The sequence below is a fragment of the Camelus ferus genome, chromosome 18, assembly GCF_009834535.1.
Source record: "Camelus ferus isolate YT-003-E chromosome 18, BCGSAC_Cfer_1.0, whole genome shotgun sequence".
Lineage (NCBI taxonomy): Eukaryota > Metazoa > Chordata > Mammalia > Artiodactyla > Camelidae > Camelus > Camelus ferus.
The window spans coordinates 30,015,577-30,028,362 of record NC_045713.1 but is presented as its reverse complement, the minus strand read 5'-3'; the positions used below and the strand labels follow the sequence as shown (position 1 = coordinate 30,028,362).

At 44.3% G+C, this 12,786-nt stretch overlaps 1 protein-coding gene across 8 annotated transcripts in view; it reads left to right on the top strand.

The window, feature by feature from the left end:
- Window positions 1-12,786, top strand: part of SLC5A11 (solute carrier family 5 member 11) — a 56,656-nt gene that overhangs the window by 25,408 nt on the left and 18,462 nt on the right. For all 8 annotated transcript variants that reach the window (XM_006193105.3, XM_032460835.1, XM_032460833.1 and 5 more), the window contains 3 exons: window positions 5,169-5,273; window positions 6,465-6,570; window positions 9,395-9,475. In XM_006193105.3, coding sequence (XP_006193167.1) covers window positions 5,169-5,273; window positions 6,465-6,570; window positions 9,395-9,475 — 292 coding nt within the window. The remainder of the gene's footprint in view (window positions 1-5,168; window positions 5,274-6,464; window positions 6,571-9,394; window positions 9,476-12,786) is intronic.

The window sequence follows — 12,786 nt, the reverse complement described above, 5'->3', positions numbered from 1 at the left end:
AAACTGAAACACTCTCCCCTATTGCCTTCCTTTATCCTTGACTTTCATCAAACTCACTTCTTTACTTTTCTTTATAGTTTTAACTATGCATACCTAAGCAGTAAGGTAGAATTTTACTGTTTTGGAACAATATATACATGGGATCAGGAGCAACATACTCTTCCATTGCATGTAGCCGGCAGGTTAATTTTCACTGCTATGTAGTATACATGTAGTACGATTGTACCCCCAATATGTTTGTCCATCCTTTTGTTTATGGGCATTTGAGTTGTTCCCAGTGTTATGCTATGATGGACAATGCTGCTATGAACATTTTTATACAAGTGTCCTGATGCATGTAAACGTGCATTTATGGGGGAAATCCACTTATAGGTGGAATTTCTGGGTCATTGGCTGTGTTTATCTGGCTTCAATAGATACTGCCAGGCTTTTTCCCAGAGTAGCTCTATCACTTTATCCTCCCACCAACAGTGTGTGCAGATTCTATTTGCTGGCTTTTTCCACATCCTTGAAGACACCTGGTATTTTCCAACTTTAAAACTCTTGCTAATGTGGTGGGTGCGTATTGATGTCTCAGTGTGCTTTCCATTGGCAATTCTGTTTCTGTATCTTCCTGGCCATTTGGATTTCCTCTTTGGGGAAGTAACATTTACCAACTTTTCAATTACGTTACATAGTTTCTTCTTATTGATAGAAGTTCCTTACACATTCTGGAAAGAAGCCCTTAGGTTGACTATCTGTGTTGTAAGTATCTTTCTTCCCCTCCTACTCTGTGGCTTGCTTTTAACTCTCTTAATGGTGTTTTTTGACAAACAGACTTTAGTTTTAATGTAGTCCCATGTATCATCTTCCCTTAATTACTATCTTTTACGTCTTGCTTAAAAAAATCTTTTCCTACTTCAAGGTAAAGATATTTTCCTATATTACCTTCTAGGACTTTTCACATTTAAGTCAACGATCCACCTAGAACTGGTTTTTGTCTGCCATATTTTGAGACTAGCATAATGCGAAGATTTCCCATCAAGAAAGTTACAGGCCAATTTTATTTATGAATATGGAAAATGAACTATCCTCCTAGGGGTCCATCCAAGTCTCCATCCACAGTACACTTCTGTCAGTTCATCATTTATTCATTCATTGAAGAAGCATTTATTGAGCTGGATGCCAGCTGTATTCCAGGTACTGTCCCAACGTCTCCTCATCCTCACCGGGTTCTCTGCTTCCCCAGCCCATCACAATGCTTCCCCTTCCGGCTGGAAACTTTTCCTTTTCCTTTGTGGTTCAGTGAACTCTGTTCATCTTCCAAATCCTACTTCAAGCAACCATTCCTCCAGGAAGCCCTTTCGGAACTCTCTGAGTAGGTGAAATCTCCTCCTTCATTGCATTTGCATTTGCTTTTGCATTTGCTTGTGTGATTGTTAAATTAATATGCCTCCCTTGTTGCGGAAAATGTGTTACAGCTTGGTGTTATAGCTCAGTGTTACAGCTCAGTATTTCAGCTCAGTTGTGACAGCAACCTGGATCCAGGGGAGGGAGCACTCACAGAGTTGGAGAACTCAGGTTTATTATGTCAGCAGGCCCAGAGAAGTTAACACTCCAAGCTCTGGATCTTGTCTGTAGGTTTACACAGGCTTTTATAGGCTACCAGTTTACACTTTGCAACATCATATGCAAATAGAGTATAACAGAAGTTGGCCAACCAGGAACAAGCTTTGTAGAAATAGACCAATCAGGAGTGAGAGAAATAACCAATCAGGAGTGAGCTCCATGTAAATGAAGTACTACAAATGGACCAATCAGAAGTTAGGGAAGTGGACCAATCAGAAGGGAGAGTAATAACCAATCAGGAGTGAAGGAAATAACCAATCAGAAGTGAGCTCAGGGAACCGATAGAATTTTAGGGGTAAGTAAGCTGTTTCAGAGGCAAAAAGTGAGATAGAGCCTCTGGGCCAGGGAACTGGATGGTGCCGGCTCGAGAGTAGTGGCCCTGCTTGGGGTTCCTGCCTGTCTTTTTATGGGGCTTCCCGCCTCACCTCATCAGATTGTGTGCCTCTCCCACTATTCTAGGCTTTCTCAGCATCAGTAGCAGTAACACTTGGGGCAGGATCATTCTTTGTTGTGTGTGTATATGTATGTGTGAGGGGTGTTCCACGCACTGTAGGATGGATGTTTGCGGCATCCTCAATCTCTATCCACTAGATGCCAATACCCCCCGGACTGTGGCAGCTGAAATGTCTCCAGACATTGCCAAGTGTTCCCTGGGGAGGTATGGAATCTTTTTCCTTCCACTGAGAGCCATTGCACTAGACTATGTGTCTCTCCCCTTAGACTTTAAGCTCCAGAAGGACAAGAACCATCTCTGCTTTCTACCAGTGTCTGGAATAGTGCCTGGCACACAGTAGATACTTGAAAATATTTGTTGAAATTCCTTGATAGCAGGGCCCACGACTTCAGAAGGAAGTGAGGTAAGGGATGAGATGACACCCAAAAAAAGAGGGACTGGAAGTCTTGGTCAAGTCCCAAAGCCAGGGGTCAACAGAGTTAGCAAATGAGAGGGTTGCACTGATGAAAATTTTGGGTATTGTAAATGAATAGGGTCCTGGAGATGACAAGGTTTGGATGTGGGTCAGAGAAATGGGTTGCTGATGAGGAAAAGCCCTCCCATTGCTGGGGCCAAGCAAACTCAGATACTGGGGTCCCGTGTGGGTTCTCCACACTGTCCTTGAGGCGGCTTCCAGACTGGGGTAAAGTCAAGAAAGGGAGGAAGACAGCAAAGGAGCTGAAATTCTCATTGCTGGGGCAGGCGGAAGTTGCTATTGCCAGATGGCAGGCGTATCGGAGGAAGGGAGGGGTTTTACGCAAGGATGGAGTGTGGCAGTCTGGATGCAAGTCTAGAGGGAGTAAGCCAGATGCTGAAGTCCCCTGGCCGCTCTCCTCTCCACCCCCAGGAGAGAGAGCAAGCCGTCTCCAGAGCAAGGAACTAGGGCGGTGCTGGGGGAGGGGGTAGCTCCCACCTGCTGCGTTTGTTTCCTGTTCGTTCACCCAGCGACGCCCAGATGGTGGTTCCTTTAACAGCCAGTCATTCTCTGTCTCTGTCAATCTGTCTCTCTCACCCTGGCTTGCTGGCAAATTGCCTTCTTAGCTACTTTAGAACAAACGGCCTGGGCTCTGCCTCCCATCTGTCAGCTAGCTTCACATTTCTCCCTGGAGTTTGATTTCTGGATACCACTGCTGCCCGCCTTCTGATGATTTTCATGCCTCTTTGCTTTCTCAGCTTGTTAGAAATTCCACACTGCGAGTGGAGGCTGTGCTGCTCTCTATAGATAGAAACGAAGGTCAATTTATTTTTTAAAAAAGGCTGTCAGCTAATGATAGGAATCTAGCTCTCAGGCAAGACAAGGAGGTTGTCATTCACAGATGAGACAGGGAATCCATGTGGGGAGCGTCCGCTCGGTCTACATATCTGAATGGGCTGAAGCTCTGAGGAGTTTTCTCTAATTAGCTCTCACAATCACCAAGAGTGTGTCCATTCAGTACGGTTTGGCTGAATCTCTCCATGTATTATTCCCTGATAAGAGTGTCAGAGTTCAGTACAATGTGCATCTGGAAAACCCCTACTGTGTTTGTCTTGCAGCAAATCAGAGGATAGAGGCAAGACATTCACCAGGCTCAGAATCCCAAATTACCCTTTTGAGGAGACAGGGAGGAGAGAGATGCTTTTCCTTCCTTCCTTCCTTCCTTCCTTCCTTCCTTCCTTCCTTCCTTCCTTCTTTCCTTCCTTCTTTTTAAATTTAAGGTGTCCATTCATTCCTAGAGTTCATTTCTTGGCCACTATTTTATCAGAGTTGAAATAATTTTACACCAGACACCCTTATAGTCTTGAGTACCCAGATTCTACTACTAACAATTTGCCCTTCTTGAATCAAATCTGGCCATCTAGTCTCTCCCAGTTTCCCCTCCCAGCTTTTTCTGACTTCACAATCTGGCCCCAGGATGGATGGATTTGCCATTCATCAGCTCATGGTTAGATACCTTTTCATCTCCTCCCTGGTTTAGATTAGAGGACATTCAAGCAGCAACCGCCTGGAGGAGGGGCTGCAATCATTTCTGCAAATAGTGTCGCTACTCTGTCCTTCCCCATCCAAGACCTATGATCTCATGGGAGAACAGTTGTTTGTTTGAGGTTCCAGAGTCTAGACATGGTATTGTCTCAACCCCAGGTCTGAGGGTATAGTGAGGAGACTGGAAAAGGACATGACATCCACCAAGAAAAGTGCCACCCAAGTAATGGTTCTTACCAGCATGCCCCAGCCCCTGGGGTGCCCCATACGATAATGACACTTGGCTGTGGACCACCCATCTAGACCACGAGAGAGCTGCTATAATTCAGTGCCTCCCTGGTCTCTCTGTCATCTCTGGAGCCTGCACATTGTGCTACTAAAATTCTCTGCTCCTGGTAACTTGGCTTGAGGTTTTCAGTAGAGCAATTTCCCTAAAGTTTAGGACATGGACAAATGGAGGTTCTTGAGATGATTTTAGGTGTTAGACATGGCGCCAACTACGCTGAGTCAGCTGGTGAAGTTATTTCCTCTTCCATCATCTTCCAGTGGTTTAATGAGCTCAAAGGGAAAGTCTCCTGCTGGTGCCAGTATGCCTTTAACATCTGTCCAACACCTTTTCCAACAACTTTTTTTTTTTCTAAGAAAGAATGAGTAGGCTCTGGGCCCTGGGTTTGGGATGTACAACAGGAAATTGCCAGAAAAAAATAGAACATAAAGTCGTTACTCTATTACCATATTTTTGCTAGTCCCCTTAAGTTTAGGCTGGTTTTCCATTTACAGGGTGATTTAAAGATTTCTTTTTAGGCAAGTTTATTTAAATATAAATGTGAGTTGATTTAAAGGAAAATGCTAAGTAATGAGTAATACAGGAGATGGCAAACATTGGAATGGGGGATACACTTGAGACAGTTGGGTACATACCTCCGCACAGACCCCCAGTTTATCCTCACTCCACCCCCTTTGTCCCCATTTTCTCCTCCCCCTTAAGTCTCCCATTGAGAATCCCAAGACCATCTGTACTCCTGGGTTTGGGGGGAAGAGGGGAGGGGGAGGAAGGGCTGGTGCCTGACATCAGCTGGGTGATGAAAGCTCAGCTCTGGTCCCCAGGTCACCACGATGCCAGAATACCTGAGGAAGCGCTTTGGCGGCAGCAGGATCGCCGTCACCCTAGCTGTGCTCTACCTGTTTATCTACATCTTCACCAAGATCTCGGTAAGGTCGGGGCGCAGCTGGTGAGAAGGTCAGTGACAGCCCCGTTGCTGTGGTGTCTCCTCCCCATCCACCTTCTCCGCCACTCGAGGAAGCTTCTGGGAGGTTGAGGAAGATGGGGTGGGGGAGGGTAACGTGGGGGGAGGAAAGATGGAGAAAACGTAGAGTTCCCTCTCCCCTTCTCCTGCCAAATCTTCCTCAGCAGCATCTCGGGATGGTGCCTGTCACCGAATCGGACTCCACTGAATGGGGCTTGGGTGGGATCTGTTGTCTTCCTCCTGGGACTGGGAAGTTAGGAGCTATTCATCAGAGGTGCTGAAGCCCACTGGGCCTGCCCCACCCTGACCTTTGGATGGGCAGATCTCCTGGTGATTGGCCAAGAGCAGGTGCTTTGCAGCCACCAGGCACGTGCTGCTCAGCCTGACTCACTGGCGCCGTCTTCCCTTCCAGCTGGAGCTGGGGGAGAGCTTGTCTGTGTGAGGTGGGGGAGGGGGGAGGGAGGAATTCCATTCAATCCAAACGACAATGACAGACTCTGTGCCAGCTCCAGACGCGAAAGACAGACATAGAAGGACAGCTCTCCCTTTCATTCTGGTGGGAAGCTATGGACGTGGGGAAGCCTTCCCCAGAAGCATCACATCTGAGGAGGAGTTTTCCAGTAGATTAAGGGGGACCGGCATTCCAGGTGGATGGACAGAACAAGCAAAAGAACAAACATGACTTGTTAGGGAAACGGTGTATTTCAGCTTGCCTGGAGGACTGGGAGCACAAAGCAAGGGAAGGGAATGATGAGGTCGAGTGGTAGGCAAACCAGGAAGGGCCTGGCAGGCAGCTCTAACTTACTTATTTGGCCATTATCTTGGGGGCCATAGGGAGCCACTGAGAGTTTTAATGAGGAGGAGAGGATGATACGATCACTGTGGTATCTGATAAAGGCTGCAGTGTGGAGGGGGCAGTGTAGGAAGACCAAGAACAGAAGCAGGAAGACTATGGAGGAGCTTGTATTAGCCCAGTGAAGGGGGTCTCAAACATAATTGCCCACAGGGCTCCCATTTGAGACCCCTGACCTGGGAAGAGATAGATGAAACAAAGATAGTATACAATGCTTCTGCGTTTGCCAGGATCTAGGCTACAGCCTGGTGCTAAAATGCCCATTCATTCATTCATTCACCCATCAACGTCATGTCTCTCCAGGTGGACATGTACGCAGGCGCCATCTTTATTCAGCAGTCTTTGCAGCTGAATCTGTACCTGGCCATAGTCGGGCTGCTGGCCATCACGGCGCTATACACCGTTGCAGGTATGACTGAACGAGGGGTGATGCTGGGAGAGGTGGTGGGCAGGGGCTGTAGGCCATCCTGTCTTTTCCTGGTCCATCTTCTGATGTCCCAGTGTGTTAAGACCATGTCTTCATTAAGCCTCAGTCCATTACCCCAGAAAATATGAATTCTCTTGGCCAACGTTCAAAGGAAAAGTGTTGCCTGGTAAGAGGGAGAATTTGAAAATACACCACAACTGCATAAAGCTATTTGCGATTTATTTATTCAAGAACTGCTCATTAGAACCTTCTAAGCGCTGAGCATAGTGGATTCACACATGCTGCACAAAGCTAGATCACAAACCACCGTCATTCTGCAGCCTCTTATTTCCCCCTCGGACTTGCACCCCAGAAGAGCTGGTGTATCACAGGGTCTAGACATGTATCTGCCTTTGAATATTCACCTTCTTGTCTTCTGCACCCCTTTCATCCTTCTCTGCCTCCTCTTGGTGCAATAGAATTCAGTCGGCAAGTATCCACATCCTTATCTCAGCTACTAAAAGCCAGGCATCATGCTGGGAACTGGAGCGCAAGCAGTAAACAAGACAGACAAAATCTTTGCCCCAGAGAAACTTCCCTTGTCAGGGGGATGGGGAGACAGACAATGAACAAGGAAGCCAATGAATAATGTCGGAGTGTATTATTATAACAAGATAGGGAAAAAGGGGGGAGAATTCTTTTACATTGAATGTTCGGGTAAGGACTGTCTAAGGTGATGTATGTACCAGACTTAAATGATGTGAAGGAAATGCTGCAGGAGGAGTGCAGGGGACGAGAATGCCGGGTGGAGGGGAGGCATGTGTAAAGACTCTGAGATGAGAACGCATACTGCTTGCTTGAGGAACGGCAAGGGGGTCTAGGTGGCTGAAGCTGAGCGAGCAGATTGGGAGAGGCCATTCCCACAAGCCGGCGTGACAGTGGCATCCTTGGCATCGTGCTGTGCTGCAGCCTTGATGGCAGGAGAAAGGAGTGGAGGAAAGGGCAGGACAGGAGCCTTGAAAGAAACCAAATGAGCCTGGGATTTAGTCCTAGTGGAACCCCACCGGGGTCTCCTAAACAGAACAGTGACCGGATCCAACGAATGCAAAGCCCTCTGATGCACAAGGATCTTGGCTGAGTTTTCAGCACTGAAAGCGGCCACGTGCCTGGAGCTCAGGGAAAGGGAAGGGCCATTTGCAGTTGCCAATTTATCTGTGTGTTTCCTTGTTTGGGGGTGTGCCTCCACCACTAAACTATAAGCTCTGTGGAGTCAGGGAACATGCTGTTTTGTTTAACTCTGTATCCCTTCCAGGTAGAACTAGGTTGAGTGCTCACCAGACGTTTGGTGAATGATTGAACAAACCACTAAAGTGACTGAATAAAAACCATTATCCACCATATGATAAATGCTCGATAAACAAACGTTAGTACAGAAATGGTGGTGGGTGTCCGTGGTACCAAAGTTCAGGCCAGCGAAGAGCTGGGGCCAGATGCTCAGCCAGGTCTCTCTCCATTTGTGAGAGGGCACCATTCCTGGGGCGAGGAAGGAGGAATCATAGGAGAACTCCACACCCATGCGAGTGTTTGTTTTGCAGTGACTTTTCCCGTGAGTAAACATGTTCGTATCAGATGAGTGTCCCTTCTCTGCTGGGAAAGAGGAAGAGGGAAGGGTCGGGAAGAGACTGGACAGACTGCTCTGTCTGGGTGCTGCTGGGTTTGCCGCCATGATTGTCATTACAAAGATTTTTCTAGGCAGTGAAACCAGTCAGAGTCCCCTGAGGCCAACCACTGTGACCCTGTCTGGAAAACCTATTAGACTCTGAAGACGTAGTACTCAATCCTTTTTCCAAAGTTAAAATAAAGGTGTTCATATGGGGAATCTAAAAAAAAAAAAAGGAGACAAATGGACTCATCTACAAAACAGAAATAGACTCACAGACATAGAGAACAAACTTATGGTTACCAGGGGCCAAAGCGGGTGGGGAGGGATAAACTGGGAATTTGCAAATCGCACCTCTTGGGGAGTGATGGAAATGCCTTGACTGTGGTGGTGGTTTCATGGGTATATATGCATCTATCAAAATTCCTCAAGTTGTACATCTGACATATGTGTAGTTTACTGTCCAGGAACCATACCACAATAAAGCTGTTAAAAATAATCAATCAATCAATCAATAAAAATAAATGTGCTCAGAGCTTGGGGACTGTGGTCCAAGCATCACTTCCTATGTCAGTTAGCAATTACTGTTTAACTCCCCACAAATTTAGGGCCTTGAGACAACAATAGTTTCTCTTCCCCCACAATTCATTGCATAGCTTGCCTAGGTGGTTTTTCTGCTGTTCTCACTTGGCTTGGTTGAATTATAGTTAGATGGCACCTGGAAGAGAATGGCCTCCCTCAGGTGGCTGGTGGTTAGCTTGGGCCATCATCCTCCATGAGGCTGGACCAGGGCTTCTTAAAGAAGCTTGGTGGTCTTGGGGCAACACAAGAACCAGAGCAGGAGCTTCCAGGCTCCTTGAGGCCCAGGCTTGGAGCTGTACAATGGTGCTTCCATCCTAGTCTGTTGGCTCAAGCAAACCATTTGGCCAAGCCATATGTAAGAGGTAGAGAAATCAACTTCACCTGAATACGAAAGGAGCTGCAAAGCCACACTGCAGAATGGGCAGGCACACAGGATGGAGATGTTGTGGCCACCGCTGCAAACTATCGACGCTAAGATAGCTCCCCAGTCAGGTCTTGAACTTGCAGGTTCCCTCTGCCACCCAGAGGGTAACTCCTCTCCATCAGAGCACCTGAGCCTCACCTCACTGCTCATCTCCCCACCAGGTGGCCTGGCGGCTGTGATCTACACGGATGCTCTGCAGACGCTGATCATGCTTATAGGAGCACTCATCCTGATGGGCTACAGTAAGTGGGGTTCCAGGGTCGCTGGGGTGGATGACAGCATCTCTCTCAAGCAGGGACATCTGCTTTCATCACTGTGATCAGCAAACCTAGCTGTCGAATCCAGCTGGGGATCCCTGCTTGAGGCACAGTTATTTCAGTTGGAAGAGAACTGTGCTTATCAGGGAATCTTACTCTTGTGAAGGAAACATGTATGGCTCTTCCTCTCTTGATATGGATAAATAATTAAACAAACAAATAAAAGGGGGCAAAGGGACAACTCTGCCTTGCAGAAAAATTCCAATTAATACATGCAGATGGAGTGAGGGAAATGGAATGTAATAATTTCTGCAGGCACGATCCAGTGATAGATGCTAAAGTTAGCAGGTGAGAGTTTATGAAGAAATAGGCTATTTGCTTGGTCTCAAAGTATCACGTCTGGGGGGAGGGTACAGCTCAAGTGGTAGAGCATATGCTTAGCATGCATGAGGTCCTGGGTTCAAGTCCCAGGACCTCCCTTAAAAAACTAATTAAATAAATAAACTTAATTACCTCCCCCACCAAAAAATATTAACAAAAATCATCATGTCCAAAATATTTATTGATTACAAAGGGAAATGCAGTCACTTTACAGTGGAGAAACATGACACCCACTGCTGTAATTAATCGATCAAAGTTAGTATCAGTAATAGGACATATCGATATGCAGCTCTTTGCCTGATGTATGGAGAAAGGACTCAGCATTACCTCTGTGCCATTCTTGCCAAAAAATACATAACCTCAACTTCTTCATGAATAAACATCAGACAAACCGAAACAGAGAGACGTTTTACTAACTGTGACCCGTATTCTTCAAAAGTGTCAAGGACGTGAAAAATAAGGAAAGACTGGGGAACTACACAGAGTAGAGGAAACTAAAGAGACCCAACAAATAAAAACAATGTGGGATCCTGGACTGGATCCCAGAAGAGAAAAAGAACGTTAGTGGTGCAATCTGAATAGTCTGTAATATAGTTAATAATAATGCACCAGTGTTAATTTCTTGATTTCCATAACTGCACTCTTCCTATGTAAGATAGCACCTTCAGATGAGGGGTGTATGGGAACTCTCTGTACTGCTTCTACAACTCTTCTGCGTGTCTAAAGTTATCCCCAAATAAAAAGTTAAAAATTAACAGCTATTAAAATATATGTGAGCCAGATGTTCCATTTCATTTAATTTTCATAATAACCTAATGATATCAGTATTATTGTCACCCCCTTTTTGGGGTGAGAAAGTTAGGGTCCCAACTGTTAAAACTTTCCCAAGGTCCCAAAGCTAGGATTCAAAGCCAGGATTCAAACCCAAGGTCCCAAAGCTAGGATTCAAAGCCAGGATTCAAACCCAAGCAGATTACATACCCTTCCCCACCATACTGCCTGGTAATGACTTTTGAAGGAAGAGTCTAGGAGCAGGGGTCAAAGAGTATAGACAAGAATTTTACCTGAACACTGTGCCTTTCTGCACAGTCTGAATTTTGTGTATATGTTAACTTTCATCTTTCAAGCCAAAAATTCAAAGAAAGAATCCTGGAGTAATAAATGAGCTTCACGACAAAGACAGCAACAACACTTGCTTATTATTAACTTTAGCAGGAAATGTTTTGGACCCTTATGAAGAAGAAAAACTTTGCTGGTGTATATAGAGAGGACATATAAATGAATAATAAATAGGTAAGGACACATGTCCATCTTCACTGGATAAACATTTGGTGTGGTTGTTGTCATAGGCAGCAAAACTTTGAACCTCCCAGTGCCACACAAGTGACTTACAACACTTCAGATTTCAGAGGCAGGAGAGCCAAAAGATGCATCTTCCCATGGTCTGTTCTTATTCAAACTTCCTGCTCTTTCTTTCAAAAAGTATAGGGTCTCAATGGGGAAGTTCTGTTACTTAACTCATTATAATCAGTCAGGAGAGAGATTTCAGATGGACCTTCAGCAACCTTCATTGTTCTGCTATATCTAGTAGACTTTCTCCCAAGGCATCTGCAGGTTTTAAATGTTGAAAATTAATTGACTGGATATGCACGGGTTTCTTTCTGTGCTCTGAATTCTGTTCCATTGATCCGTATGACTGGTTTTAGGCAAATACCACACTGTTTTGATTACTATAGCTTTGTAGAGGCGTTTGAAATCAATTTCAATCTGTGTGGTGAGTATATGGCTGTTTGGCTGTTATTCTTTCATTTAGTTATATATTGCTTATTTTCTCAATAAAACTAGAGGATTATAGTTTAGATAAAGAAAATTCAACTTTATATCATTTGCAAGTGGCACATGTAAAACGAAGTATAAGACAAAAAGCACTAAACAGAAGGGAAAGTAATTTTATATTGAAAAATAGCAAATTTACAATGAAGATATAATGTTTGTGTATTAAATAACATTGCTGCAAGACACATAAAAGTTGTTAGAAATAGAAAAAATGGACAGAAACCAAAATAGTACCAGAAGGCTTTAACCCATGACAGAACAAGGAGCTGAAACATAAATAAGGATTTGGAGGTTATAAATTATATAAATGATAAGCATTCTCATCATAGTGAATATAGCTTTTTCTAGCATCATACAACCATCCACAAAAATGGATCACTGAAAAAAATAACCAAATTTTGCGAAAATCCCCATACAAACATTTTCCAGATTGCGTTATTTTACCCATGCAAAACCAAAAAGTTAAATTCATTGGGAAAAGTGTGAATTAAAAAAAATTACTTAGAAAATCTAATTACTTGGAAAATGTAAAGCAGTTTCCTAAATAGCGCTCAGGTCCAGGAGGAAATAAAAACTGCAGCTACAAACTATTTAGAAAAAAATGACAAGAACATTACATTTCAAACTGAATGATGAAGTCAGAGCCATAATCCTAGAAAAACATTTATATCCAGGAATATGAAAGTCCAATGGAATGAATTGGAAAATAGGAAACTTCAGAATGAATTACTCCAATATCTCTTTCCTTGAAAAGAACCATAAAATACAGCAGCAAATCAAAGGGAGAAAACAAGGCAGTACTTAGGAATAAGAAAAAGAACAAAAAGCACAGAGAAAAAATTTAGATTATAGGCTAACAAAGTTTTAGGGGAACAAATATGAAAACTTGCTTGAAATCTGCTTTCCTAGGAAAATCTAAGTTACTAAATTTGACTCAATTAGGAAACTTTAATAGTCCAATCATCAAAAAAGAAATTAGTACATCTGTTTAAAAACCCCTTCCAAAAGGGGCACCAAGAAAACTGTAAGTAATCTCATTAGAACCAGAAAGAGAATAGCCTCATTATTTATGCAATAAA